Source organism: Penicillium oxalicum, chromosome V (genome assembly GCF_001723175.1).
Source record: "Penicillium oxalicum strain HP7-1 chromosome V, whole genome shotgun sequence".
Taxonomy (NCBI): Eukaryota; Fungi; Ascomycota; class Eurotiomycetes; order Eurotiales; family Aspergillaceae; genus Penicillium; species Penicillium oxalicum.
Window position 1 is genome coordinate 1,826,353 of NC_064654.1, and position 27,941 is coordinate 1,854,293.

Genomic DNA, 27,941 nt, shown 5'->3' on the forward strand with positions numbered 1-27,941 from the left:
CTCCTGGTTGCCCGAGACGAATGGGCTGGGCATAGCAGCCGCACTTATAACGGTTCTGCATGCATCCTGAAGCCTGTTCCATTTATCTTTCAGCTGATAGGCGATTGATGTCTCGGTGGACCCCGAGGTGCGTCTCTAATGAGGAAGTCATCGGGAATCCTTGTAAAATTGGATGAGAGCTACTTATGAAGCTTGAGCGTGTGACGTGGAGACAAACTTGAAGATGGACTTGATTTGAATATCGGGGCACTGAAAAGATAATGAAAGCGTCCAACCCGGTGGTAGTCTTTACATGATGTTGGCTGGAACTTGCCACATCGATATGGTTGAGGTTTCATCATTAGTCTGCCTAGACCTAGATAGACAGAGCCTTCCTTCTGCTGACATGGAAAGGAAGTATCTCGGCGAGGGAGGAAAGGTAAGTACATGGAGGTGAATGCATCTCCAGTCTGGGCAGCTTTTAGGAACGAATCTATTTGTTAGTGTCGGCAGCCTTTTCTAGTATCAAAGGTCAGGCTGTATTGAGTCTCAGACCGTCCGATTGCACACAATCGCCGTGAGCCCGATATGTGGGCGGAGGCATATATTCCTCGCCAAATTCACTGACATATCATGATACCGAAGATGTATCGTCCCCGAGTCACACCCGTCACGGTCAGGGAAACCTCGCAAAGAGCACGATCATGGAAAAGCACTTACGATCCGGGTTGAGAGGCATGAGCTCCCAAACGTCGGAGATTTTTCGTTGCTCCACCAAGGCAACTTGTCCATAGTATTTGTCTAATAATGTTGTGGAATGGAGTGTCCACGAGCCCACTTCACGATCTTGAGCTGGCACTGGAGCATCGATGATCTGAACGAACCACTTTAATTCTGGCCAGAATGCATTGTGTTTGGTTCAACTCGATCCTGGCCCACATTTGGCGGGAAAAAGCCAAATTTTACAACACGATTTTGTTCAAATGAAGGAGAAACAATCCATTCTCAACCTATTTTTTTAAATTCAATTTTCAAAAAGGCGCGCAGAGAATCATGATGATTTGGGCTCTGAGAATCTGTCAAGACGTGCCAAAAGTAAACCCAGACGACCCATCGTGTTGTTGACACCGCCAGAATCGCTGCCTAGGATTATTATGTATGAGCGTTGGGCCGGGGTGTTCCCTTATTTTTTTTTTAATTAAACGACACAGTGAAACATTGAACATGATTGAATCCCGAATTCAGTTCGCTATGGCATTCCTAAAATGAAAATGACCTAAAAAAGTATTGGGCTATCTTCAAAGACCTCCGTCTGACATGATCAAACCCCGATGAACACCATCCCTCTGACACGGGGCCTGTGATGTGCCCGTGGGATTTTTTTTCTCTTCAAATGTTGAGGGCAGAGATACCTATTTCGGCCTTATCGGTGCACTGAACAGAGAAAGTGACATGCAAGTGGGCACTAAGACCTGGCCATTGGACCGCCGCACAAGAAATATCGAGCCAGGCCGACGAAGAGCAACTGCAAGTTGGGGTAGAATTCGGTAGCAGTTTTCTCGGAGAAACACGTGAGACTTTGGACCAGTTAAAAGACGGCGGCCCCTCTTGCGACGCAGGGAACCATCGAACCGACTTGGAGCTAACGCGGAACGAGTAATTTGCCGGGGCCGGCCGTGATTTGATGTCCTTTTCCACCTCAAGCCATTGAGCTTGTGCGGTTGATATGTAACTTCACACGGAGGAACGCAGTAATTCAAGTTGGGTCTGGCATATTGAGCCATTAGCGAGGCGAGGCTATAGGAGCAAAACATGCCCACGACTCCACGGCCTCTACGGAACCGACAGAGCATCGCGAGATGTAGAACGGACTTAAAAAAGATAATGGGTCCAACCTGACAATCAAAATACGACGAAAACTCCTATTCTATTCGGCAACCGGAACAGCCTCTCTCCGTAAACTGTGCCCAGTGCCCACCATCCTGGTCTCATCTGGCGCTGTCGGTCGTCCTGCAGCTTCTAACGGTGATCGACAGCTGATTTGGCGGCCCCGCTACGTGTAGGTGGTACAACAAGTGATCGGTCAATATCCGGTGATCTAAAGAGAGATTCGTGATCCTCTTAAAGACATTCGGTATTCCAGCAGGTGAAGATTGGGTCTCTCCTGTCCAGAACGATCGCGACCGGCCTCTTGTTTGCCATATTCGTCCACTCATCTGCCGTCAATCCGCGAGCTTGAATGCGCCCAGCCTGCCGTGGATTTGAATCGGACAGGCAACGTTGAACCTCGCGCATCGACACCATGTTGTACACGTTCCTGTTTGCGGGCGGCCTCGCCGCCCTGTACTTGATCCATATCAACGCCGTGATGAAACGGACCCCCGAGGAAGCCCGCCGGTTTTCACCCACTCGCTGGTCCGTTGAGAAGTGCAAGGAGACCTATGAAAAGGTCCTTCAGAATGGTATCGATCTCACCGACACTTTACCACCAAAACAGTCGCGTCGGTACATTGTTATTGGCGGCTCTGGTACGTGCTCTCACTGCCTATGGTTACAATGCACGGGCTCCATGAAAGGCCTTTTGGCTTCCCCTCGGACTTGCTCGGGTTTGGATGTGCTCTGCCCCGGTACAACTTGTGCAAATGCAAGCTGGCCCTGAAGGAGACATTCCATTTTCCCTCTCATACATGGCTCTCCCAAGAAAAACCACCCAGGAGCTTACGCTGACATGAAACCTTCCCAGGCCTCGTGGGCGGTTGGATCGTTTCCCATCTTCTGGCACGCGGCGAAGATCCTGCTTCACTGCGCATTCTGGATCTTCAGGCACCACCTCCCGACATTATTGAGCGCGGCGTAGCCTATGTCAAGACCGATATCACAGATCGAGTTGCCGTATCCGCCGCATTTGAGCGTCAATGGCCCGCCACAGTCGCTGATCAACCTCTGACAGTCTTTCATACGGCGGCGGTCATCCGACCTTATGAGCGCTTTGAAAGATATCTGCCACTGAGTACAAAGGTCAACGTTGATGGCGCTCAAAATGTTCTCGAAGTTGCCCAGAAGAGCGGCGCCACCTGCTTCATCTCTACTTCATCTGGTTCCGTGAACCTGCATAGGCCGGACTTTTGGATCGCACCGTGGGAGAACTTGCCGCGACGAGCGGTGCAGGTCTTGAGCGATGAAGCCAAGCTGCCTCAGCGCCATGAGGAGTACTTCAGCAACTATGCCCGGACCAAACTCGAGACGGAACGCTTCATCTGTGCGGCCGACAACCCACACAGCGGATTTCGCACGGGCTGTATTAGACCCGCGAACGGCATCTACGGGGTTGGAAATGGCAGTAGCGCCGGATCGGTTACTGGCATGTATCTGCGCAACGGTGGAAGTCCCACGTAAGTCATGACGACAAATATTCCAAAAGATCATCTCTTACAGACTGACCCGGTTTACTTGCTCAGTTGGACCCATCACATCATACACAGCTTCGTCAACGCCGAGAATGTCTCTATAGCTCATCTTCTCTACGAGCAGCGGCTCATTGAGCAGTCGAACCCGTCCAGCACTCTGCCCAATATCGGTGGTCAATCGTTTGTGGTCACCGATCCAAATCCCGCAATCGCTTTCCAGGACATCTATACTCTTCTCATCAATTTTGCCAAAACGCCCATATCTTTCCCTTCTGTACCGCCTCTTCCGCTGTTCATGATCGCGTACCTCGTCGAGGCGTACGTCTACATCCAGGATGCGTGGTTACCGTGGCTTTTGCCCAAGGTGAAGGGTGACTTGCTGCAACTCCAGCCTGCGCTCTTTGCGATATCAGATGTCTTCTGCATTGCGGATGATTCACGCGCTCGCAAGGCGCCGGCAGAGGGCGGATTGGGATATCGACCCACCATGACTACGTTGGAGGGTATGTGCAAAGAGCTGGTTCATTGGAATCAGAATGTGACGGCGAAGACCATTAAGGAAGTACAGAAAAACGTGTCAGAGGGGCCTGTGTCGGTCGGTGAGGAGGGTCTTGAAGTCAAGCTTGTCCTACCGGAGAAGAAACTGTAAATACGGACTCGGACGAGGGAGTCAAGAGCTATTCAAGAATAAAGTAATATATCTCATGTACTTCTCTATTTTGGTATGCGCGACTGGAAGATTTCGGTAGTGAACAGGCACATTCTCCTCGAGCCGAAGCCACATGATGAGGACAGGAAATGGCTTGTCTGAGATAAACCAGGATGTCCTGTATCTGCCCCAACCAAATCTGCAAAGAAGACAGCCCACGCAAGCGCTGGAACTTGATACGATATCAGAGCTGCGTAAAGAAGCGTTTTGTCGTATGCGAAGTCTTTACGCAAAGGTTGCAGCAGGACTTTTTGCAGCGGTATTCCACGGTTGATCCTCCAGCAACCATACTCGAGGATGTAAATGTGAGGAGGTAGAGAGCAGGAGAAAGGAAGACCCCTAGCTATGGAACCCATGGCCTGATCGCCCTCCGACGCCTGTATAGCGCTCCGCTGAAGTGGGAAAACTGCCCAGGGACTTCAAACCGTTGGCCTCATGGTGTGAGTGAGATGACGGCGGCTGTCCCGGATGAAAGGCAGATCGGGCGAAATTCGCGATGTAGCAGGAACGGGCATGTGTCGCAGGGCCAGCAGAATCACAGGGGAATTCCAGCCCCCTCCGACACTCATGACAGGACTCGTGGAGCAGCAAGCGTAGATAATGGGCCGGCCAAGTCTGAAACGAGATGTCCGGGCTTCTTCTCACACTGCAAGAGACAAATCTAACGCGCATGCTGTTGCGCCGCCGACCTTCTCTGCTCTAGAATCTGCATGCGCAGGGCCTCCGAGGCCAATTCCACATCCAAGACAGCCCCGACACCGCGCTTCCAGGTCTCTTCTAGGCTTGTCAATTCGCCGACGCTCGCATCCTGTGCAATCTTTCGCTGCCGGTTGACTTCCTCTGCCGCACCCTTGGTGTCTGCCAGTTCCTTCTCCATTCCTCGCAAGATATCTTCCAGCTGCGAGTTACCAATCAGCCACGCATTCTTGCCGTGTGCCTCTAACAGAGAGAGATTCTCGTGTCGCTTGGTCAAGTGTGAGCTGGAGGTATATGCTTTGCGGAGGGTTTCTCGCCATTCCACCAAATTTGGAGCTTCGGTGTCGGAGTTTCGAGTTGGTGGCTCCGGAGCTTCGTATCGAGTGAGGTCAATGCCGCCGACCAAAGGCGCTCCTGTGGCTTTACGATCGATCTCTTGCTGAAGGAGAGGAGACAATTTCAGTTGCGGACTGGCAGGGATCGAGGGATGGAGATTGGACGCGTGTTCTGGTGCGAGCTCAGCGTTGATGAGTTGCATAGCCTTTTGTCGCGCGCTGGCTGAAGGCTCAGCGTCGATATCTGGCAATTGTTAGTTGGTCCTCAGAGAATCTTTTGTTTGATCGGATGATACGCACAAGGGAGAGAATCGTGAACTTCGTTGATGAGAGACATCTTTTTTGGCAACCTGACGAGAGTTGTCTGGATTGAGGATGCAATTTGGGGACTTCTGTGGAAGCCTCCGATAAACCATCCAGCTTCGATGGGCGGTGTCAGGCGCTTGAGAGACCCACAAAGACAATACAATACTGTATGACCCTTACGGAAAGTTACAATACATACTGAGACACGTGACGTAGAATATCCGTGGATCTTGGGGACCTCCTGTCGACGTCATGTGGTTCTGTCTGTGTTTTGCGCCATTGCCCCAGACCAGTTGAAGAGAAAGGTTACAGGAACGAAGTACAAGTCAACACAGCGGATTAGGCTGCGTACTACTGTAGTAACTGTGCTAATCCATTTTGTGCCTTGATCGATACTACATTAGCTCGGGAAGCCCTGCGAGCAGATCTCCTTTGGCGCTGAGCCCTGTCGCTGCATCGCAGATTGCACATGACAGGCGACGTTTTGAGGAGAAAAACGGGTGCAACCCTCGATGGTCTCGACTTTCGAATGCAATCGAATTGATTTTGCAGCACAGACGACTCAGAGCAGTGCTGATCCCGCTCCTCATGCACAGTATGTGGACGTCTGATGCTTGATTTGGCATCCACCTCCGCTCACCATCATGCACGGCGCCCGCATTACGGAGAAATCAACGGCGTCGAGCGGGGGAAAGTTGGTCAAACAGGGACGAATGACTAGGGTCTCAACTTAATTTAACTTGTTTATCCGGGGTCCCCTCCAGAGTCATGGATCCAGGTTGGATCTTCGTCCTGCACGTACTGTTCCATTGTGCAGAGGTGCACCACTATACCCGACAGTCTAAACCCGATTGGGTACACGGAATGGAAACCAGGTCTCCGGGCCCGGGCCCTCGCCAGTTGCCACTCGTCTCGCACCAATCGCTGGTGCAGCACGCAGCTCCCCCCGCGCCAGATGCTTCTGCAAGTCTGCAGACACTTGATGAGTTGTGTTATCTTCACTCGTCGAGAACGGAGCTTCCGAAGACGTGCCGCTATCACAAGTCAACAAGGGTTCGAATCTGGTTTGAGCTCGGGAATTTCTATTTGAAGATCCGTCTGTCATCCGCCATGGGTTGACTGCAGACCCGGGGTGTCTATCTGTTTGTTCCTCTTAAGGCGTTGCTTATGACCGCATGCTGAACAAGGTCAACCCTTTTCTTTTTCTTCATAACCCGTTGCGGCTTGACGCATCATACCGAGCTCGAACAATTTTGTCGCCTTGGTATACACCGAGGATCTCGAGCCTGTGCCGTCACCGGCCCTAGATAGTTGGTAATCATGGCGAACTTACGGTACGGTGTTGTGCTTGGTGGAATGGCTGTGGCATTGCTGGTGTTTATGCAGTTGATTGTCATCACCCAGCCTGCAAATGAAGGACCATCTCCAGGGTTCAACCCGAAATTCAGTGCGTGGAGAGATAGAGCCGGAGCCGCGACGGATGAGGGATTGTTTCTCGTGGGGGCTGGCAAAGCAGATATAACTGGGTATGAATCTCGAGACTTTCGTTCGTCCCAGTAGCCTTTGGAAACTGACTGCAGACGAATAGCCCGGTTGTGGAGGTGGGCTTCAACGGCTATGCCAGCTTGGATCAGAAGGGCACGGGGCTGCGGCAGAGGCTTTACTCGCGAGCCTTCATCATGGCCAGTCCAGACAAAACCGACGACACTTTCATCTATCTGGTCCTCGATACTCAATCCGGGGACACCGCCATCAGAAATGGCGTTCTGAAAGGCCTAGCTGCCCTGGGCTCTGAATACGCGCGCTATGGCGAGCACAACGTTGCCTTGACAGGGACTCACTCTCACTCGGGTCCCGGTGCGTGGATGAACTACTTGCTTCCGCAACTCCCTAACCTAGGATTTGACAAGAGTAGCTACCAAGCTATCGTGGATGGTACGATCTTGTCCATCAAGCGCGCGCACGAAAGTTTGACCCCAGGGCGCTTGTCCTTTGGATCCATTACCTTGGAAGATGCAAATATCAACCGCAGCCCCTTTTCCTATGACCATAATCCCGAAAATGAAAAGGCCAAATATTCGGCCAAAGTGGATAAGACACTGACCCTGCTTCGATTCGATCGCGAATCGGACAAGAAAACGGCAGCTGTGTTAACGTGGTTCCCGGTTCACGGGACGTCGCTGTACAACAACAACACCATCGTGACTGGTGACAACAAGGGGGTTGCAGCCTATCTGTTTGAACGAAGTATTGAGGGCGACTCACGATTTGCGGCTGATGCTGTCATCGGATTTTCGCAGTCCAACGTTGGGGACACAAGCCCGAATACCGAGGGCGCGTGGTGTGAAGATGGCTCCAATGTCATGTGCAATTACTCGGACAGTACCTGCAATGGCTCATCAGGAGGCACTTCGCCCGGGACCAACGAGGCCTGCCATGGTCGAGGTCCGTTTTTCCGGGAGAAAGACAACGGCGCAAAGAGTTGCTTCGAAATTGGCAAACGCCAGTATGCTGCCGCCAAGAAATTGTACGACCAAATGGACACAGCTGGTACCGCCATCGTCGGTAGCTCGCATGTGCGATCCTTCCATGTCTACCAAGATATGAATGGGTACACATTCCCCTCGCCCTTCAATGGAACCATGTTGAAGACCTGTCCCGCTGCATTGGGATACTCCTTCGCAGCAGGCACTACGGATGGACCGGGTGCCTTTGATTTCACGCAAAATGCAAGCAGCCCGGCGACCGAGAATCCGCTCTGGAAGATCGCGAGGGCGTTCATCCATCAACCCTCCAAGGAGCAAAAACAGTGCCAGTGGCCCAAAGATGTTTTACTTGATGTGGGAACCCTGACTGAGCCATATGCATGGGCGCCTGATATCGTGGACATCCAAGTCCTGCGAGTTGGCCAGCTCTTCATCATTGTGTCCACCAGTGAGGCCACCACCATGTCGGGACGTCGCTGGAAAGAGGCCATTGCCCAAGGTGCAAAGAAGACCCTCTCTGTTTCGGACCCACAGGTCGTTCTCGGGGCTCCATCCAATAGTTATGCTCATTATGTGGCCACCGAGGAGGAATACAGTGTTCAGCGCTACGAGGGTGCTTCTACCCTGTACGGCCCAAGCACTCTCGCCGCTTACATCAACTTGACCCTCACGTATCTTCCGTATCTTGGAAGTTCCTCTGACATTGCCAAACTGACGACGATTCCCGCGGGACCCAGTCCCCCCGTCAACAGTGACCGATCTCTGAGCTTCATCACGGGCGTGGTCTACGACAACCCCCCGATCGGCAAATCCTTTGGTGATGTGCTATCCAACCCCGACAAACGCACGTATGGGCCCGGTGATACGGTCAATACCACTTTTGTCGGCGCCAATCCTCGCAACAATTTCCACTTGGAATCCACCTACGCCGCCGTCGAACGGCAGACGGAATCGGGCAGCTGGGAAATTGTTCGGGATGACCGTGACTGGAACTTGGTCTTCCTCTGGAAACGCACCAACGGCGTGCTCGGCTACAGCGAGGTGACATTGCAGTGGCAGATTGAAGATTCGTATTACAGTGTCGACGACCCAAGCCCCGTGAGAAGCGGGACGTACCGGATGCATTACTACGGAGACTCGAAGAATGTGCTCGGAAAGGTCAACTCATTCGAAGGTATTGGTGGCAGTTTCACTGTGAAGGTATGAGCTTCAGGTGCTCGCTCGCCTGGCTTAGACGCCCTTCATCATGGACAGGTAATGCCTGCAGGCAGCTGGTCTAAGTTGCCATCCATACACACCGTTCGAGATTAGTTTTTGAGCCAGAGGGCATGTCAACCTTGGCGCAAATTAAGAGCTCACCGAATGGCTTTCACCCTATAATCCAACGTAATCCTCGTCTGTCGTTCAAGAAAATGTCAATGCTTGTTCGGGTTGTCCAGTAGATCGCGCAAAGCGACCTTTCATCTGCTCTGGTAGAAGCGCCTGACCATGTCCTCAGGAGTGTTTCACCGGTCAATACGGCTAGACACTATTATCCGGCTCAAAATGAGCCAGCTCGTCAGGACTTAATTATCTACTGTGAAAAGTTCGAACTCCCACTCCTTTATCTTCTCGACTGTCTCCCATAGACGTTTAGTGCCTGCCAGTATTGCAAAGGAGACCGGGCCAATCACAGGGCCATGTGACACCCTCCGATCCGTTCCTGGACCCACTGTCGAGCTCAACAGCCAATAAGCACGTGCTATGGCCTCCTCGGCGTCAACTGCGACGGCGCTTTGAATCGCGCGCGCCATCGTGACCTTTCTGACCTTTCTCTTCTTTGCTTTGATTCCTTTGTGTCTTTCTATTCTCATCGCAACTGAAACCATGGTGTCCCACTTTTTTTTCTTATTGCATGAGTGGGCAGAACAAGAAGACCTGGGCTGGACCAGGCGATGCTGGGGGGGGCATCCAAACAATTGTGGAGGATGATGCCAGTTCATAATCAGCAGCACCAGCATCATCCCCCCAAGAATCGTCTTCGCTTTCCTTCTCTGCCCTGTTCTTCTGCTTTTCTTCGTCAATTCCAGAGTCATTTCGACTGGTCTCTCGCTCTCTTCTGCTGTCTTTTCCCATCCATTCATTCATCTATTGATCCAGTCATTCTTATTGAGCAATCATTGAAACGGTTGCCTCGCCCTCGCCTTTCTTAGAGCATCTTTTTTTACTTTACTGCAAACCGTTGCCTAGACTATCAGGCCTGCGCATAATCTTTGTTCATCTCTCCTCGAGTGAAAAGTCACGTTCTTTGGCTACTGCAGTCTTTTACACGTCTCACATTGACCACGCTTTTCCTTCAATCATCTATTATCGGTAATCCTGTTTTGCCCTGGTGGCAGTCTTTCTTTTGGCGATTTCAAGCGTTTCCTAAGTCCGCGTATCTCGCTTTCCTCCTCACCCTGAAAGTCATCCTCATCTCAAGCGAGAAATTCGTCTGCGAAATAGTCGATCAAGATGCTGCGATCTCACTTCGCCGTGTTCGTGATCTTTGTCTGGTCGTGCTCGGCGGGCCCGATTGCACGTTCCCTCGCACTTACTCTACAAGCAGCATCTACGAACCTGGGGTTGACGGTTGAGCAAATGGTGTCAGCAACCTCTCCAGCTCTCAGTGCGCCAACGGCTTTACGAAAGGATGGCATCGATGACGAAGACGATTTCGGCGGCTTGACCGTCATTCCGGTAACGCCATCATGGTTATTGACATCGTCTGCCATGGCGTCAACTGTGTCAAGCTCCTTGTTATCTACGTCGTCGCTCCAGCAGCCATTGCAGACCAGTTCTATTGTTCCGGCCAGCGATGGGCAGCCAAGCTCTACTGCTGCGTTCACATCTGACTCGCAACCACTTTCCGCGACCTCAACTCCCAGCGCTCCGTTGTTGCCCTCTTCCTCGCTTGATTCACTGGCAACTGAGGCTTTTTCACCCTCAACACTCGCGGTGACTTCCTCAGCTTCTTCCCTGGCAGTTACTCTGTCGTCGCCTTCAGCTAGCTCCCCCACTGGCACTCTCTCGTTGTTCTCCCAGCCACCACAGGCTAGTCCTGTGCTGTCGTCGGGCAGTGGTGAACCAAGCTCCATTGCTGCTTCAACGACCGGCCTGCAGTTCTTGCTCTCGACCGCTTTTTCAAGCATCAATCTAGCCCTTCCTTCAACATCAGACGCACCAAGGATGTCAGCATCAACCCCTTTGGTGACCTCTTCAAATATTCCCGTGTCAAATGTGATCCTATCTTCTTCGATTGGCATGCGAACTGCTGCTTTCCCTTCAAGTTCAATTTTACCTTCGACAACCCTAGCTGCGGGATCATCCAACTCGTTTTACGCTGGCATCACCGTTTCGATCTCGAAGGAGACTAATCCATCAAGCACTCTATCAATTTTCTTCACGGCTTCGACACGTGTGAGTTCTTCGCCCGTACCTGCAGCTACAAGCCGCCCAACCCACACTGTACCAGAAACCCCGGCTTTCGCATCCACTCCGACGAGATCTGCCTCAATCATTTCAACCTTTGCTTCTTTACAGACTACCAGTGCTCGTTCTAGTCTTTCAACGGCTTCGTCCGTCCCCATTGTCAGTGACTCACGTCAACATATTCCCATGTACGCGAACACTGGAGCTCCCCGCTCCACTCTTGGTGGCTCTGTGGCTACTCTTGGATCAGGAGTGATGGGCTCAAGCATAGCGGATGTGGTCAATCCATCAGTCACGAGCCAGTCGTCTTTTGTCGCTGAAACGACATTGAAATCAGTCCCTTCTGCCAGCTCAATCTCAGCCTCGGCCATTGAGACGACGCCAACGCCCTCAGCATATAGTAGTGTCACAGCCATAGAAACATCTGGCTCAAGTGAAAGTACAGCTCCGGCGCCTGTGTCATTGTCATTGCCAGATACCACCAGTTTCATGCCCAGCGAAAGTCAAACTCAAACCTCTTCCCCCACCACTGTGCAGTCAAGTCGTCTCGCCACCTCAACGGCTTCTACGGTTGAAACAGAGCCATCGAGATTGCCCACCGAGCCGGCTACCACAATCCCCTTCTCGGGACCTGTAGTCACAAGACCAGTCATCGTTTACGTCTCGGAAAGTGCAACAGCCGCTTTCTCCACGTCTACGCTTGAACCTATCAGCTCAGCTGAATCAGCCATTGAGACGACATCCTCACTACATCCGCTCACACAGCCCACCGTTGAGGTGCCCAGCCCAACTGAGCCCCAAGTTATCCAAACACATACCATCCATGCAACCGATACGCAAAGTGTGACGGTAACTCAGCCAGGTCAAACCGTGACCGTAACCGCGGCAAGCACTACGATCGACACACCCGCCAAACCTACGTCTGGTCCAGTCATCCAGCCGCTCACCACGACCGCCGAAGCTAACGCCGCTCACGCCGCTCCTGATTCCCAACCGACAACCTCAGTGGTGACCACAAATGCTCCTGATTCCCAACCGTCAAACCCGGTGGTGACCACAAATGCTCCTGATCCTCAACCGACAAACCCAGTGGTGACTACAAATGCTCCTGATTCTCAACCGACAAACCCAGTGGTGACCACAAGTGCTCCTGCTAATGCCGCCGAGGCCCCGGACGTATTGACTGTTATTCCGCTAACACCATCTTCCGGTATCTTGTTTGTCACCAGACACGAGACCGTGACATCATGGAAGGAAACGAAAACCGAGACTGTGACCTCGTGGAAAGCGACAAGCACCGAGACTGTCACGGTGACTACAACGGCTATTCGCGTTCAGGTCATCTCTTAAATAATTTCTTGAAAGAACTGCAAATCGGATGGTAGTTGACCTGACATAATTTTGGGTGAAAGCCCGAGTTTCTCTTCCTAGGCGGAGATCCCCCTTTGTTGTAATTTGATTGCTTTTCTGCCTTTTATCTTTTTTTATCTTTGTTTTTTGCTCCGAACTATACCCAGTCAATGAACTTTATAGCGTTGAGTCATTTCACCCCGATAGTATGAGTGGTCCATCAAGAATGGATGATTTCAAACTCCGTGGAACTGAGCCCATCTGGGCAAGCAGAGAATATCAATTCTGACCAGGAGGCAGCATTGCACTACGCCAGAGACCTAACCCACACCTACCCCAAAATCGACATCTCCACCAAGTACAGCTCGGCTTAGGTTCAGTAGCTATATGCAAGTGCACTTGAATATGGAAGTCAATCAACTTTGCTCATAAGGTCACCAAGCCTACCAACCAAGACCAGAAGAAGGCCAAAAAAGAGTCATCCAAGGATTCCAATCGATTTCCCATAATCGAGCGAGATGTTTAAACTCATTCCAAAGTCTATTCTAAAGTTGCGACAGTACACCTCCCGCCTCTGCAAATTTCTGTTGATATTCCCTCAGATTTGCCCACTGACTGAGCTCTTCCTGATCACGCTCGTAGTCACTCTGGTAGCTCATGGCCCGTCCGTTGGTGCGAGGACTCACAGCTTCACAGGTGCTTCCGGAATCCGTAGCAGCGGTGGAGTGACCCTCCAGTCGAACCAGGGTGTCGATGAACGCATGCAGATAGGATTCCGCTTCGGATGCGGTGAGGACGTGTAATCCAGACAAGGAAGTAGAGGGCGTCTCGGTCGCATTTGCTGGTGGGTGAGAATCGCCTTTGGGGGTGTCGAGCGGTGATGGGTGATGACTCGGCATATTGAGGAGGGTAGATGCCACTTGGCGAATTTTGGACGTCTGTGGGGGAGGGTGAGGCAAGTGAGTCAGTTTGAGCAAGCTAGGTTGAGCGTGAAGCCATGAGATGCGCAGCGGAAAACATTGATCATCACTTACAAGACTGGCGCCATTCGGTTCCATGTTGACCTCGTTGACTGTGCGAAGAAGAACAAACAAGTCCTTGATGACCAACTTCCGCTCTTCGGCCATCATACGGCCTATATAATCCGTCTGCGCATGATAGACGGCTGACGTGTTTTGAGACGAAGGAGCTACGGGCGTTTCTTGCGGGGTTTCTACCTTGATGTGTGACCCCGTCACTGTTGCGCCCGTCCGATGGTCCGAATTGCCGTAGTTTTTGAAAATATCGAACAAGTTCCAATATTTGTCCACCAGATAGGACCTTGTACATAATTGACTTGCATAGATGTTGGCCTTTTGAATCTCATATTGGATTGCGCGTCGCTCCTGGTGAATATGATCATCCGGGTAGCTAAATACTGATCCATCCTCGGACATGAGTGCTGGCACGTCTTTTTTGGGATGAAGCAGAGATAACTCGATGGGGGTCTCGAGAAGGGCAGACTTGGTCTTCTGTAAGCATTCCCAGAGTGTCGACCGCTGCTGCTCCCAGTCTATCACTCGTGAAGTGCCGAATGCGGTCTCCCACGCAAGGATGGAGTTGTAGGAACAGTAGATTCGGACGTTTGCGATGAAGCCAGCCAGCTGAGAGACCCGGCCGGTCGGCTGGGGGTTGATGTGCGTGGGAAAAATAAACTCGTCATCTATCTCGAGAGGGAGTGGCGGATAGCGATCCGTGGGGGTTTCGGGCGCAACTTGAAATCTGAAGTCGGAATTTCCAAGTTGATGCAGAGTCTGATAACCCACGAGCGAGACATAAAAGAGACGTCTGCCCAATTCTTGCGTGATGAGGTCCACTTGACTGCCTTTCATCAGGCCGGAACCTGTGCCGGACAGATCGGCTGGTGTCGGGTTGCCTGCACGGAGCGTGTCGGCGGCGGGCACGTCTGTGGGCGAGCGACACAGGTCGTAGACTTGTAACATGGTCTGGCATTCGGCGAGATAAGTACGACAGCGGCGAAAGCTGTAGATGTAACCCGAGCAAACACCGAGGAAGTAGCTGATGGCAGCATCATAGACGGTTGCATTGCGATCGAGATATCCTATGCCTCGTGCCTGGATGGCTACCTCATGACACCTCCGAACGAGCGCAATTGAATTGGGAAATGCTGCGCGTTCAGCCTCTGTATTGAGACGAAGCCTCGGTCTCCTGGGGAACGATGCCACAAGAAACCCAATCATCGAGGCCAACAAGGCCAGAAAGGTGGTGTTGGTGGCATCCTCACGGCGATCGAAGGCTGCCCTGAATGAAGGCTCATGAGGAACAGGCACCAACGGATGGATGTATGTGAAAAAATCATCGAGGAGCAACTGAACTGTGTGGAGAGAGCAGATGGCTTCCGCTGACATGGGAAGATGGGCAGGATGCGCGGTTGGAAGAAATGGGGAAGTCTTGGGTGCATTGTCTTGGGGACCATCTGGTACGCTTCCTGGCGATGCTCCTGCCGAGGGCGTCTCCAGCTTTTGCTTCTTCAGGGCCTCTGCATGGCGATTGGGTGGTCCGCGGCGTCTACTTGGTCTCTCATAAGTGCATGGTATATCCAGGCTAGCGCAGGAGCGACATGGTGGCCCACTGTTATCACACTTGAGATCGCGAGAGTTATCAGTGGCCGAACGATCCCACTCGATGGAGGCTCAATAACCAACCTTGACTTTACGAATACTGCAGGCATCACAGGCCTTGCGCAGTCTCGTTTTTGGGTCCATATGTTAGAGTGGAGCGCTGCAGACTTGCAGACATGATCTAAGCTCCAAAATCACGTCAAGTTGCAGCCATTCTCGGCCAATCGAGATTCTTTGCTGCTTATTTATTCTTCTCTCTCCGGCTTGGAGATTGATGCACCCCCACGATCTCGCGTAATTGGTGCAGTGAATTGAGCCCGCAGAGAGTTCTCTGTGCTTCTCATGCAATGAGACTGACAACGAGGATCAAAATCGCAGGTGTGAGTCTTTCACCTTGGCGCCGTCGGCAAATCGCCACTGTCGGTGATGCTGCCCCGCTAAAACTAGCGCGCCGCTCTAAGCAGACGACGGTTTGTGGAAAGTGGGCGAGACGCCGTCGTAGCTTAGTTCAGCACCCAAACTGGCAATTGGTATAAGACCTTAAAGGGTGGTTTCCATCCGCGGCTATACAGTTTGATAGCAAATGCTTGGTGATCGCATCCGGAATACGTCGACGGTGAATGATTCTCCGCGAGCCTGGAGGGTATTGCAGCGCCCAAAACGATGCTCGGAACCAGGAGTCACCTTCAAGTTGAGACGCCGCGGATGGCTGCGCCCTGTCACGTGTCTGAATCCAAAGAAACGTCCCAGCGGAAATTGAGTGTGCAATAGCCTGATTAGGTCTAGGCGAATTCGAGGTGACAGGATTATGCGTTTATGACCCATTCCTCAGCATTACTGAAGTAGAATATTCGGAACCAGTTGTGCCAGAACTCGCAAGTGGATTTCTCCCGCCCGGGGAAAGCTGAGCCCGGCTTTGCTGGAACTCTTGGGGGCCCACGTACCCACACACAGCCCGCACGTTTCACGATCGTGTGGAGAATTTGCGGCATCCGAGGAGGATTCTCGTCGGTCTTGGGAAAAAGTCCCGTGGTCGCTTCGCTTGTCATTCTAGTTTAGGCCTGATCTTTTCCTGTTCTGTGTCTTTTTGTTTTTGTTTTATTTCTTATTTTTTTTTTTCAATGGTTGACTATTCCTTTCTACATGTTTCATAGGGTCGTACTATGTGCTAATCAGACGAGGGTGCTATCCATTCTTGACAAGGCGACTGAGATGAGGCGCAAGACTAAGTGTTTTATACGGCTGGGCTGTCGCGATATCTACCACCTAGTCGAGCGGGCTGTTGGCGAGCCTCTTGTCGCTTGCACTCAAGATCAGAGGCCCAGAGTGCAGCGCCCGTGGCGGTTGTCATCAAAAAGAGCATGGAAAATGGAGGAACTAACTGCAAAAGAAGTGCAACCGTACCAAAGCTATAGAAAAGTCAGCGAAAATCGCAACACAGGTAAAGCACCAGTCGGAGACAATCCACCCAAAAGAAAACAGAAACAAAAGACAAAAAAAAAAGCAGGATTGACACTTACGTGGTATACTGCAACTGCCGGCGGCGCACACTCGCTTTCCGCTCTTGCTTGGTGAACTCCAGAAGCTGAAAATATCGCCAGTGATGAAAAGGACCCGCTCGATATCCAGTCAGAACTAGGAACATGGGGGTTCCCGCCACGGGAATGAAATTCAGCGGAAGCAAGACGATGAACTCGATGATCTGTCGGAATGAGAACGGCGAATACACCGCGCTGGTTGTCGGAGTGCCGAGGCGACTGGCCGGGTCGCCAGGTTCGGGATAGATCACACGGGACACCAGCACCAGCTGCTCTTGACCCTCATTCACGAGCACGGAGTCAAAGATATCGACGAGTGTCTCATCCACGAAGAATGCTTCGAATAAAGTGGCCACAATGGCCGCCCCTTCCCCAAGAACCAAAAAGGCACCGTTGATCCATGCGCCCCAGCCCTGAAAGAGGGCGAGGAATGCCACTTGCGGGAGGTAGGTAAAAAAGAAGAGAAGGAAGTAGACGAACGTTGACAAGAGCACTATCGGCACGAGGCGAGCTTTGAAAAGAGGCCAGAGGAATCGATGCGTTGCAAAGTAGTGAATCCCCTGATGAGAATGATAGTCAGCAACCCTGCACCTGGCCAATATGAATAGGAAAAGCACATACTCGGAGTGGATAAAGCCAGGCCGCTCGATCTAGATTCCACGCCTGCGCCATGGTTTCCAACGCGCAGCTGTACGTCAGTGGTAATGACAAAACACCGTGACGCTCACGTTTGAGGGACACAGTGACGAGCAACCACAGGCGCGTCAGTTGAACAAGAGGATGATGCTGGCGAATATGCCCACGTGCAGAAGGACACCGTGCTTATCGATAAGAGAAGATCATGCGGAAGTCTTGTGATACCAGCAACGCCTCGGAAGGGTTCGAGGTTTGCCTGCCGAAACTGGGTACTCGGTCGGTACCTCGCGACCCGGAGAGTAGTCTGAGAGTCACGTGTGCTTAGTCAGTTCCTAGCCGCGCGAGTTGCTTTTCTACCAGATTTTCTTTCTCTCGCGTTTTCTCTTTCCTTTCTTCCATACATAAACTGAATTCCTTCCTATTCACTCTGGAATCCACCTTGCAATGGGTTCTTCGAGGGGAAATGGAAGGATAGACAAATTGATTGCTGGCTTACCCCAAATTCTTCTTGATACGTGGAGCGTTTGGAAATAATTCTTCAGCTGTACATCCCATTTCCACCCTGCACTCCGTGCGACGTGGGTTTCCTTAAGAGGCATCTTTCTCGCCCTTTTGTCAGTCATTGGCATTCTCTCAATTTAGTGCAGTGCTGTTGCGTCCTTAAGATGGTCGTGGACCTGCTCCAGGCTCTTAACAATGGCCGAGGGCTGTAATTCGGGTATAGCAGCATCCTGCCAACCGTGTCCTGCACGGTCGACCCAAATCGCGTTCATTCCCGCGTGTCGCGCACCCACGACATCGAACGGGTTGCCGCTTATTAGCCAAATCTGGTCCATTTCGTACGGCTTCTTTCCGACTGTGTGGGCAAGATGTCGGTAGGTTGCTTGCGCGGGCTTGTAGCAGCGTACATCGTCTACAGTAACCAGATGCTGGAAAATATCCGCGTGTGGAGACAAGTCTTCAGACCTTGACACCGAGTTCGAGATCATTTTCTTGGACCCATTGGAGAAGAGCACCGGGACGATAGACGAATCGGTAGCAATCCGCTTCAGCGCGGGTTTGACATCGGGAAACGCCGACAGACTGTCGTAGGCCTTCATCAAGTCGGAGAGTTCGCTTTCGCTAAGCTGCTCCTGCGCCTCTGCCAGTGCATGGAGTAATGATTGTCGAGTGAGGCACGAGAAGTCTTGATAATATTCTGATCAGGCAAGTGTCAGTGTCTGTCGCATCCATTTCGCGCTTTGGAAAGCCTGTGAGTGGAGTCTGCATAATGCATCATTGCATACCCATGCTGTTCAGCCTCCATGTATATTCCAATTGGTATCTGCGCCACGAAGTCGAGATAGTTTGAGCTTTGTCTCGCCCAAAATGGGTCTCTAGCTTCTCGGCGATGGACTCTGTAGACAACAGAGTGCCATACACGTCAAACGCAATAACGATTTCCTTGGCCGCGGTCATTCTCAAGCGATGGATCGTCTGTGGGAGAAGGTCTGGAAGGTCAAATCCATATATATCACAACACTAGTTTGACACGATGCGAGAATCTCGGGAGCTGAGTACCTTGATGTTTGGTTTTCTTGTAGAAAGCTTAACCGAGGAGACCTCGGAGTGCAAATGGACGCTAATGTGACCTGATCGCGGGCATGGGATGATGTCATTCCAGTGTCCGATTCGTTGGTAGATGGTTCACAGACGTTGACTAGGGACTATTCGATGAGATTGAAAGCCGTCTCACGGCATCACATGGAGGTTTTTTACATCTCTGGGGGTGGGTGAAAGTCTCCTCGGCTTCTCACGGTCTAAACTGAGTCTTGCATTCATGAAGGTGGGCCGGCAATGGAAGGTAAACATAAGGACCTTGATTTGGAAGGGTTTATCCTCTACACACACACACACACACAGTGGAAAGCGGTTATGAGTATAAATGCATATGCCATCATCACTTTCCCTCGATACGTGGCTTAATCACGGCAATTCTCATCGTATCCAAAAAGTTAGAAGCGGCCTTTGAGTGACGATAGACCTGCCCTTCGAACAACCTCGTTGCATCCTTGCCAATGGCGCCCGTGATCATTGCTGCGCCCCCCGGATGCTCGGTCACAAACGCCGAGACATCATGTACAACACCTCTAATCACCACTAAATTGCACCCTGTCCTAGTCTGCTGCTGGTACTCACCCCATTCCATGGCCGGAAGGTCTTCGAGGGGTACCCCCCAATTCAACCGCTCGCTCTCCTGATCTAGACATTGTCGCTTGCGCTGGATTCTCCCCTTTTGGATCTCGTTTTCAGGGAAGCGTCGGAGATTGCTGGCCAGACCCAACTGCGCACATACCCAAATCACCCACTTGGTGGGATCGAAGTCAAACCAGCGCACTCCATTTCGATAGTCGATGGGGAACTCATGGTGAAAGTTGTGGTAGCCCTCCCCCAGAGTCAACAGACCGGTGAGCGGATGGTCTCGGGGCGTCTTGTCAGCGGCATAAGGTTGAGAACCATACCAGTGAGCCACCGAGTTGACACAGAAAGTGCCCTGCTGCTCGATCGCCGTGGCAATGCAGCCCGCAAAGACAAAGCCGCCGAGGTAGTCTCCGAAGAAGAGCCCGCACAATATCGTTGGGAAGAGATACCCAGCCACAAGTAAGAGAGTCAAGTAATGTTTTCGTTGCCAGACGACGACCGGATCGGCTTTCAGATCGCTAATGTCCACTCGACCGGTGGTCAGAACACCATGGATGGGATCACTCTTCTCGAACAGGATCCAGCCAATATGGGCATGGAAGAACCCTTTGGACATGCTGTAGGGATCTTTGTCGGTGTCCACATATCGGTGATGAGCCCGATGATCTCGGCACCATTTTTTGATCAAGTCCTGACCGGCACCGGCACCGATGATGGCAAAGATCAATTTGAGGAGTGTGCTTGCTGAGTAGGATCGATGTGCCCAGAGGCGATGGTACCCTGAGATCATCGAACTTAGAGCATGCTTTCAATGACCACGTTCAATCTGGAGCCACAGTGTTTTTTACCTGCAGTGACAGTCAGAGCTCGCAGATAGGCATATATGACCCCAGTCCAAACAGTCTCTCGCCGTAGAGGAACCCAACGGAGACTGAAGAGGGCAACCAGAGGAATACCAACGAGAAAAATAGTCTTGGGCCAATTCAATGACTTGGCAGTATCCCTTATCATCCTTCTGGCGGGTGGTCCAAGACTGGTGTAGGAAGAATGATGAAGCTCTAGAGACACGAGCCCTTCTGTATATTTCTCCATCTTAATCAACCGGATTTCCACGACCAAGACACCGGCGAGATTCATGCGCGCTACATATCGCAGAGCGTGGGTCGCATTGCGGAAGAGACCCCCCACCCGGCGAGCCCATCATGATGATTCCGATACCCATGCCGGCTTTGGGACGGTCCAACCTGTTCAAGAGCCTTAGGAGATGACGAGTAGATGAAAATCGGAGCGAGCGGTGCCTAATCTGGGCTATTTCGGAAGACTTCAAGAGACTGTTACAAGTACGACTCAGATCATACAGATGGCTGGGCGTGTCGCAAGGGTATGACAGTCGACGAGACATACCAGCGCACGGTCAGTGTATGGCCTTTCAAAAGGCTGTAGATTGAACGATTGGTGGCAACGAGATCTCAACGGCGCCAGTCACAGAGATTCCGTCGAGTGGTCACACAGCTTTCCCTTTGCACTCCCACTACAGCATCGTGTATTCACTCTCAAGGACTTGACTCCTTGTGCAGACAGGAATGCGCCACTGCTTATTTGATGTAAAACGCCGGTTTGCGCGTACGCGACGCAAACACTTTTTGTTCCCCAATTTACATCTCACAGCATGAACAGTTTTGCTCCCGGCCAGCGAGACCTCCTCATGCCTTCGAACTGTGATACCTTGCGACCCATAAAAACATTGATCAGTCACAGAAATATAAAAAAAAATTGTCTGACTGAGCCCGCGGGTACAGCTCCACTTCTTCAATTCTCGACCACCGATGAGAGGTCCCTGGCAAGTCGCAATATGGCAAACCGTCCAAATGACCACTCCATCATCTTCAGATTCCCATCAGCCAGCCTGTTTACGCTTCCTCCAAGCCAGTCATCTGCAAAGTCCAACTCACGAATGCCCCCATCACCTCCGTCAAATGTGTTAGCAGCGTCCGTCGTCCAGCGGATCGAAATCAATCCCCTCTTTTTCCAACTTTCACTAGACTTGGGATGTGTCCTCACCTTTACAATACTCTATGTTTCCACCGGTCTCTACTTGAATAGGGTCAATGTCCATCGACAGTACAGGCCATGGAAGTTCACCCGCAGTCGTTGGTTCAAGACTATCGTTATAATGCATAACGCCTCCCTCGCACTTTTCTCAGGCTGGACTTTTGTGTCGTTGTTTTACATCTTTATGCCTCTTTTGCGACTGGCGAGAGCAGAAGCCGGCCCGAACTATTACTCGCGCTTGGCGGAGCTACTTTGCGAGACGGACTCTAGTGCCTATCAAGGTATGCACATTTTGTAAGAGTGTTGTATCAAGTGAGAGAGAAAGCTTTTCAGATGTGAGAAAGGGGCGATATGAGAAGAGATCGAAAAAATCGATCCCATTCGATCAATTGTCTGACTGGCATCTTAGTTCTGTCCATGGGAAACAGCCTCTGGGAGGCAGGTGGTAGCTACGTGGGCTGGTGGTTCTACATTAGCAAATTCTACGAGATTGTCGACACATTAATCATCCTCGCTCGTGGGAAGAAGAGTTCGACTCTGCAGACCTACCATCATGCCGGAGTGATTATTTGTGGCTGGGCCACCATCGTTTATGAATCGCCTCTGGGCGCGATCGGCGTCTTTTTAAATTCCGCCATACACACCCTGATGGTGAGCTTCTTCGTTTTCTATTCTCTCCCCCTCCCCCAAAACAACCTTACGGTCGAGGATCCAGAGTCGAAGTTGAGTCTCCATCAACAAAGTGACTAACGATGGTCTTGCATCTCCCAATTTCCAGTACACATACTTCACTCTCCAGACACTTGGTATCTCGGTTCCGATGAGCTTCAAACGAACCCTGACCAAGCTTCAGCTTGCGCAATTCTTCATCGGTTGGATATGGGGCTATACATATCTCTTCATGAGCTATCGAATTCCTCCCCGTGCCAGTCCCAATTCCAGGCCAAATGCTAGTGAGGTCGACAGCAACGGATTCCGACCGTCAGAGAACTTGACCCGATTGCAGCGGAAAGAACAAGCGCATCTGTCACACGCGCGAGACGCTGTAAACGCTTCTGTCGATGCAGTATCCTGCTTGAGTGACAGCGGAGAGGCGTTTACTATCGTGGTCACAAGCATCTATATTGTTCCACTGATCTACCTTTTTATTCAATTTTATCTGCAATCATACAGAAACGGTGGCCAAAAATCCGGCGTTGGCCAAGGAAAGAAGGTGACCTACTAGTTTCTCATCCAGACATTTCGTTTAATATACCATGGTTTTTTTCGACGCTATTGTTCTGCTCTGTCACAGAGGTAGTTGATATAATCTGGAACCTTTGGTTGAGATTATACAAACACTAAGATTCCCATAATTCTACCGAATTCCAACTTTCCCCCAAAAAAAAAAACAACACACATGAAGTTCCTTGCAGCTGGTTTGAGTGTTTGCATACCATAAATGTGGCCTCCTCTCCCTTTTCCACCCCCCCACACAAGCCCGACTGACATCATTCGCATCCGTCGCTCGCCTGTCGGGAGCAATTCGTGCCCTTTTCCATCCCCTCCCCGAAAAAAAAAGAAAGTCAAGCCAAAAAGCTACATGAGAGCTCCCCCGACCTGACCCAATGGGTATGAAATCCCAATGAGCTCTGATGAGAATTACAACGTCTTCCGAGAATGTCTCTCGAGCGCGATCGTCGCACGATCCGAGAAACCCAAGTCCGGCAAACGACGGCCCAAAGCCAAGCGCAATGGTCGCAAAGAAGCGCCCTCAGACGAGCTGGACTCGGCACTCCCCGAGCGGGTCGATCCCGAAGAACTCGTCGAGTTTGTGGATGTATGAAGCTCCCGGATCTTATAGACTATGGCCCTGTTCAGTCTCTTTTGGGTCGATTTGGGAAGCAGAGATCGGCTTCAATCTCGGGCGGCGGTCGCAGAGAGGAATGAGGAGGGCTAACAAGTTGAGCGTTTTTGCGCCCCGCAGTTCATCGCCGCAGAGACATTCGCTTCGTTCCCGGAACCACTCAAGACGTTGAGTTACGCTGCAATTCAACATGATGCACACCTGGCCGCATTGTATGTCCCTGGCGATGCCGATACGCCTCTTGATCGTGCCGTTCTGGACTCGCTTTGCTCGACGATTCCCGGGACAGTGCCTGATACGCTCTCGGCCTACGGGTTGATGCCGAATGCAAACGATCTTTCCGAGTTTTTCTCCCCGATTCTCAGCGAGTACGCGACCAGTGTGACCAGTGCGCCTCCGGTCTGGAGCACCACACGCACGGAGGCGTGCGAGATCTGTGATCGTGACTGGATACCACTGTCATATCACCATCTTATTCCACGGTCTGTGCACGCAAAGGTGCTGAAGAGAGGATGGCATGATGAGTGGACACTGAATAGTGTCGCGTGGTTGTGTCGTGCGTGCCACAGCTTCGTACATCGGATGACGAGCAATGAGGAGCTTGCTCGAGAGTATTACACGGTCGATCGGATTTTGGAACGGGAAGATGTACAGGACTGGGCCAAATGGGTTAGTCGAGTGAGATGGAAAGCCAAATAAGCGTAATGAAACATGGCGATATCCAAATGGCGCCGGTGGTGATGTGATATTTTGATAGTAATGTACATGCATTATACCTGCTGTCTATCCTTGCCTGCAGAATGCTCTAGTTTTTCGCTGTCGCGGCCAATGACCGGAATCAAATGACGGGGAGCACCCCCATGCCACGATGCGCGACATGTGAAGTATGGTGGAGATTTTTAAAGTACAATATGATGGGTGATGGATCAGGGAATGAGAGCAGGTGGGGAGACATGAGGTACGGACAGGTCGCAGAATCGACTGGATATCAATATCAAGCATGTCCATACCGGTAGAGTCTCTGCTGTTCAGAGGCGAGGCGATCATTACAGGTGTCGCTTCTCGTGGATTTCTTCGTAGCACTGAATGTGGTCACCGACAGCGAAGTCGGCCCAGCCATCAAATGCAATACCACACTCGGTGTCTTTGCGCATCTCAGTCACGTCTTTCTTGACGTTCTTGAGTGAGGACATCATGCCTAGATGATACACGTTAGCTCTCGATTTTACCCAGAAAGGATACACAATGTGCCCTCTTACCATCATAGACAGTTTCGTTACCGCGGATTACGCGGACCTTCTTGGTCTTGTTGACCAGTCCGTTTCGTACACGACAGCCGGCAATAGATGTCTTCTCGCGACCCTTGATTGTAATCTCGAAGATCTGGCCGATTTCAGCCTCGCCCGTCACGCGTTGAGTGACCAATGGCGTAAGGTATTCACTCAGAACGTCTTTCACGTCGTCGATGAGCTTGTAGATGATGTTGTGATCCATAATTGTCACGGACATTTGTTCAGCAAGTCGACTCATGCTGGGATCAATGGGCATATTAAAGGAGACAATTTTGCCGTCCGCACTGGCTGCGTGTTCAATATCGAACTCGGTGACCGGGCCAACACCCGAGCGCACGATATTGGCATAGACCTCATTGTTGCCAATGGCAGCCAGCGAGTTCAAAACGGCCTCAGCAGATCCAGTGACATCGGCCTTGACGATGAAGTTGACGGATTTGGGCCCAGAGACCTCCGTCTTGGGACTCGCTGCATCATCTGATTCACCATCTTCCTGCTTGCGCTTCTCCAAGAGCTCTCGTCGAGCTTCGTTGATAGCGACCATGTCCTCACCCATTCTTTGGGTCTCGACACGATCCTGTCGATATTCGACCACGTCCTTGGCCTTTTGCTCGCTCTGGGCCTGCAGAATCTCGCTGCCAGCAACAGGTTGGTCTCGCCAGCCATCAATCTCCACCGGCATGCCGGGCGTGGCTTCGAGGATTGACAGACCGGCCTCGTTGCGAAGCGTCTTCACGCGCGCCCAAGTTTCGCCAGCGACAATGACGTCGCCGGGTCGAAGGGTACCACGACGGATCAGAGCGGAAGCCACTCGACCGTAACTCTTGGTGGTCGCCTCGATGACCCAGCCCTCAACATTACCCTCCTTGTCGGCACGATGATCCTGCATCTCGGAGAGAGCTACAATGGCTTCCTCGAGCTCAAGCATACCTTCACCGGTCTTGCCGCTCACGCCAATTGCTTGCACGTCGCCTCCATAGTCCTCGACGTGTACACCGTGAACCGCGAGATCTTGCTTGACTCGATCCGGGTTACGACCCTCCTTATCGATTTTGCTGATTGCAACGATGATAGGCACATTGGCCTGGCTGGCATGTTTGATCGCCTCGATGGTCTGGGGTTTGACACTGTCGTCTGCAGCTACGACGAGGACAACAATGTCAGTCACGTCCGCACCGCGCTTTCGCATTTCCAAGAATGCAGAGTGACCAGGAGTATCCAAGAAGGTGATCGTCTTTCCAGAGGGCATGGCCACGGAAAAGGCGCCAATGTGCTGCGTGATACCGCCATGCTCGGTAGCCGCCACGGAGGAGTTCCGAAGCCAGTCCAGAATGGTGGTTTTGCCGTGATCGACGTGGCCCATGATTGTCACGACTGGGGGACGGGGAGGCAAGTGCGAGGCATCTTCCGGGATTGGCGCAGCCTCGAGATCATCGGCTCCGTTGTCGAAGATGGCTTCATAATTGAACTCAGCAGCGACCAAGCCAGCCGTCTCAGCATCCAGAACGTGGTTATAAGTCACGTCTTCGAAGCCCATTTCCTCCATGCGAGCGACAAACTCGGCCGGGCGCACACCAATGACATCGGCTAAATTGCTGACACTGATGAACTCGGGAAGATGAAGAGGAATCGCCGAGACCTCCTCTTTCACTTTTCTTTGGCGTTTGCGATCTTCTCGGCGACGCTTCCGCTCCTCGGGGTCAAAGTCACTCTCTTCAGAGATTTGTCGGTCTCGGCGTCCATCTCGTTTTTTGGACTTTTTTTGCGTCTCCACTGGAGCCCCCTGTCCTTCAATAGAATCCAGCTGCTCCAACGCGGACATATCCCATGACCATTGGTCCTTCTTATCGACCTCTTTTTCGGATTCAGCCTCCTTCGTTCGTGCTTCGTTCTTTGCCTTTGCAGACTCCTGCTCGCGAATTTCATGGGACGTGGTCTGAGCGCCTCGTCCTAACTGACCAAGTTGCCCGTTCTCGCTCGCATACGGGCGCCTGTGGGAGACAGAATCTGCTTCTGGGCTTTCTTCAAGAATAGAGCGACCAAGATTGCGCAATTTCTCCTCGCGTGCCGAATGGTTCCCCCACCTGTCCGCCCTTGAGCTCCGTGCCTCCAAGGGTTGCACCTCTGGCTTCGGTGTTGCGCATGACAGACACGTCTCCCGCCTTCCAAAGTTGTATTGTGCACAGCTGGGACAATCCCAGCCCCGATTAAATCGCTGCTGGTCCTGCCTGAGAGGCCTAGGAGGGTCCTGGCGTGGAGACTGGCAGAAGGGGCACACCTTGTGACGTGCGAAGACCAGTCGTTGACAGTTTTGACATGTCCACTCGCGGTTGCCCCGATTCGACCGATTATCGTCCCGACCTGGAGGTCTCGAGTGCCGAGTGTGCCGACTATTCGGATGACGATGGTCAGCAGATTGATCGGTTGGGCGCACGACAGCATGTCTGCCCTGGCCGTTCATGTAGTACTGTGTCCCCGGTATCCTCTTATCCCTGCCCAAAGACTCGGGAGATGTCGGTTGTGGAGAAGGTGGTGGAGGTTTGTTTTTCGCAATCATCGCATCACGCAGGGCCTGTTCTGCTGGACTGAGACCGATGGGCTTGGACGTTTGCCTGGCACCCCATCGATTCCCGAACTTGGGCGCCGACGATGGTGAGCCATGCCCACTTCGTGTGCCATTTTCGGCCTCCGAGAGAACCGCAGAGGACTGGAATGTTCGCGCGCAGGAAATATGGGTCGAGGATAGAGTACTGGACGACGAAGAATTAACGCGGCGCGAGAGCTAGATAGCGAGCAATTCCATCGAATTAGTTTTGAGGCCCATTCAAACCAGCGACGAAAACGACAACATACCCTCCAGACCACTCGGCGGTGCATAGTTGTGAATGTAGCAAGATATCCTCATCTGATTCTCCAGATCCTCCCAGTGTACTCGAAAGAAAAGAACGTGCGAGTCTGGTGCTGCCACGGAAGCTTCAACAATCTTTTGCCTTGCGCGCGACGAGACTCCACTTGTCTCCGTGATTTCTTTTTCCTCCGGTCGCCGGGCGGTGTCGC

General features: G+C 51.9%; 12 protein-coding genes across 12 annotated transcripts; 5 read left to right on the forward strand and 7 right to left on the reverse strand.

Moving 5' to 3' along the window:
- Window positions 1-2,281: 2,281 nt before the first annotated feature.
- Window positions 2,282-4,035, forward strand: POX_e06672 (uncharacterized protein; the record flags this gene model as incomplete). Its single annotated transcript, XM_050115488.1, has 3 exons — window positions 2,282-2,507; window positions 2,723-3,371; window positions 3,438-4,035. 3 exons carry the CDS (start codon window positions 2,282-2,284, stop codon window positions 4,033-4,035), a joined length of 1,473 nt encoding a protein of 490 aa, XP_049967948.1.
- A 721-nt stretch (window positions 4,036-4,756) lies between these two features.
- POX_e06673 (uncharacterized protein) lies at window positions 4,757-5,463 on the reverse strand (the record flags this gene model as incomplete). Its single annotated transcript, XM_050115489.1, has 2 exons — window positions 4,757-5,370; window positions 5,427-5,463. The coding sequence occupies 2 exons, from the start codon at window positions 5,461-5,463 to the stop codon at window positions 4,757-4,759; spliced, it is 651 nt and encodes a 216-aa protein (XP_049967949.1).
- A 1,289-nt stretch (window positions 5,464-6,752) lies between these two features.
- POX_e06674 (Neutral ceramidase 2) lies at window positions 6,753-9,124 on the forward strand (the record flags this gene model as incomplete). Its single annotated transcript, XM_050115490.1, has 2 exons — window positions 6,753-6,958; window positions 7,021-9,124. The coding sequence occupies 2 exons, from the start codon at window positions 6,753-6,755 to the stop codon at window positions 9,122-9,124; spliced, it is 2,310 nt and encodes a 769-aa protein (XP_049967950.1).
- Window positions 9,125-9,805: 681 nt separating this feature from the next.
- POX_e06675 (uncharacterized protein) lies at window positions 9,806-10,033 on the reverse strand (the record flags this gene model as incomplete). Its single annotated transcript, XM_050115491.1, has 1 exon — window positions 9,806-10,033. The coding sequence occupies one exon, from the start codon at window positions 10,031-10,033 to the stop codon at window positions 9,806-9,808; it is 228 nt and encodes a 75-aa protein (XP_049967951.1).
- A 378-nt stretch (window positions 10,034-10,411) lies between these two features.
- POX_e06676 (uncharacterized protein) lies at window positions 10,412-12,718 on the forward strand (the record flags this gene model as incomplete). Its single annotated transcript, XM_050115492.1, has 1 exon — window positions 10,412-12,718. One exon carries the CDS (start codon window positions 10,412-10,414, stop codon window positions 12,716-12,718), a length of 2,307 nt encoding a protein of 768 aa, XP_049967952.1.
- A 545-nt stretch (window positions 12,719-13,263) lies between these two features.
- On the reverse strand, window positions 13,264-15,483 carry POX_e06677 (uncharacterized protein; the record flags this gene model as incomplete). The annotated part of the gene is made up of 2 exons (XM_050115493.1): window positions 13,264-15,360; window positions 15,424-15,483. The coding sequence occupies 2 exons, from the start codon at window positions 15,481-15,483 to the stop codon at window positions 13,264-13,266; spliced, it is 2,157 nt and encodes a 718-aa protein (XP_049967953.1).
- A 1,090-nt stretch (window positions 15,484-16,573) lies between these two features.
- POX_e06678 (uncharacterized protein) lies at window positions 16,574-17,549 on the reverse strand (the record flags this gene model as incomplete). Its single annotated transcript, XM_050115494.1, has 3 exons — window positions 16,574-16,748; window positions 16,860-17,437; window positions 17,499-17,549. 3 exons carry the CDS (start codon window positions 17,547-17,549, stop codon window positions 16,574-16,576), a joined length of 804 nt encoding a protein of 267 aa, XP_049967954.1.
- Window positions 17,550-18,151: 602 nt separating this feature from the next.
- POX_e06679 (uncharacterized protein) lies at window positions 18,152-18,971 on the reverse strand (the record flags this gene model as incomplete). The annotated part of the gene is made up of 2 exons (XM_050115495.1): window positions 18,152-18,711; window positions 18,800-18,971. 2 exons carry the CDS (start codon window positions 18,969-18,971, stop codon window positions 18,152-18,154), a joined length of 732 nt encoding a protein of 243 aa, XP_049967955.1.
- A 481-nt stretch (window positions 18,972-19,452) lies between these two features.
- On the reverse strand, window positions 19,453-20,831 carry POX_e06680 (Acyl-CoA desaturase; the record flags this gene model as incomplete). The annotated part of the gene is made up of 2 exons (XM_050115496.1): window positions 19,453-20,474; window positions 20,543-20,831. 2 exons carry the CDS (start codon window positions 20,829-20,831, stop codon window positions 19,453-19,455), a joined length of 1,311 nt encoding a protein of 436 aa, XP_049967956.1.
- A 715-nt stretch (window positions 20,832-21,546) lies between these two features.
- POX_e06681 (uncharacterized protein) lies at window positions 21,547-22,971 on the forward strand (the record flags this gene model as incomplete). The annotated part of the gene is made up of 3 exons (XM_050115497.1): window positions 21,547-22,027; window positions 22,156-22,397; window positions 22,525-22,971. 3 exons carry the CDS (start codon window positions 21,547-21,549, stop codon window positions 22,969-22,971), a joined length of 1,170 nt encoding a protein of 389 aa, XP_049967957.1.
- Window positions 22,972-23,370: 399 nt separating this feature from the next.
- Window positions 23,371-24,291, forward strand: POX_e06682 (uncharacterized protein; the record flags this gene model as incomplete). The annotated part of the gene is made up of 2 exons (XM_050115498.1): window positions 23,371-23,565; window positions 23,713-24,291. The coding sequence occupies 2 exons, from the start codon at window positions 23,371-23,373 to the stop codon at window positions 24,289-24,291; spliced, it is 774 nt and encodes a 257-aa protein (XP_049967958.1).
- Window positions 24,292-24,638: 347 nt separating this feature from the next.
- POX_e06683 (Translation initiation factor IF-2) lies at window positions 24,639-27,761 on the reverse strand (the record flags this gene model as incomplete). Its single annotated transcript, XM_050115499.1, has 3 exons — window positions 24,639-24,790; window positions 24,852-27,666; window positions 27,738-27,761. The coding sequence occupies 3 exons, from the start codon at window positions 27,759-27,761 to the stop codon at window positions 24,639-24,641; spliced, it is 2,991 nt and encodes a 996-aa protein (XP_049967959.1).
- Between the last annotated feature and the right edge of the window lie 180 nt (window positions 27,762-27,941).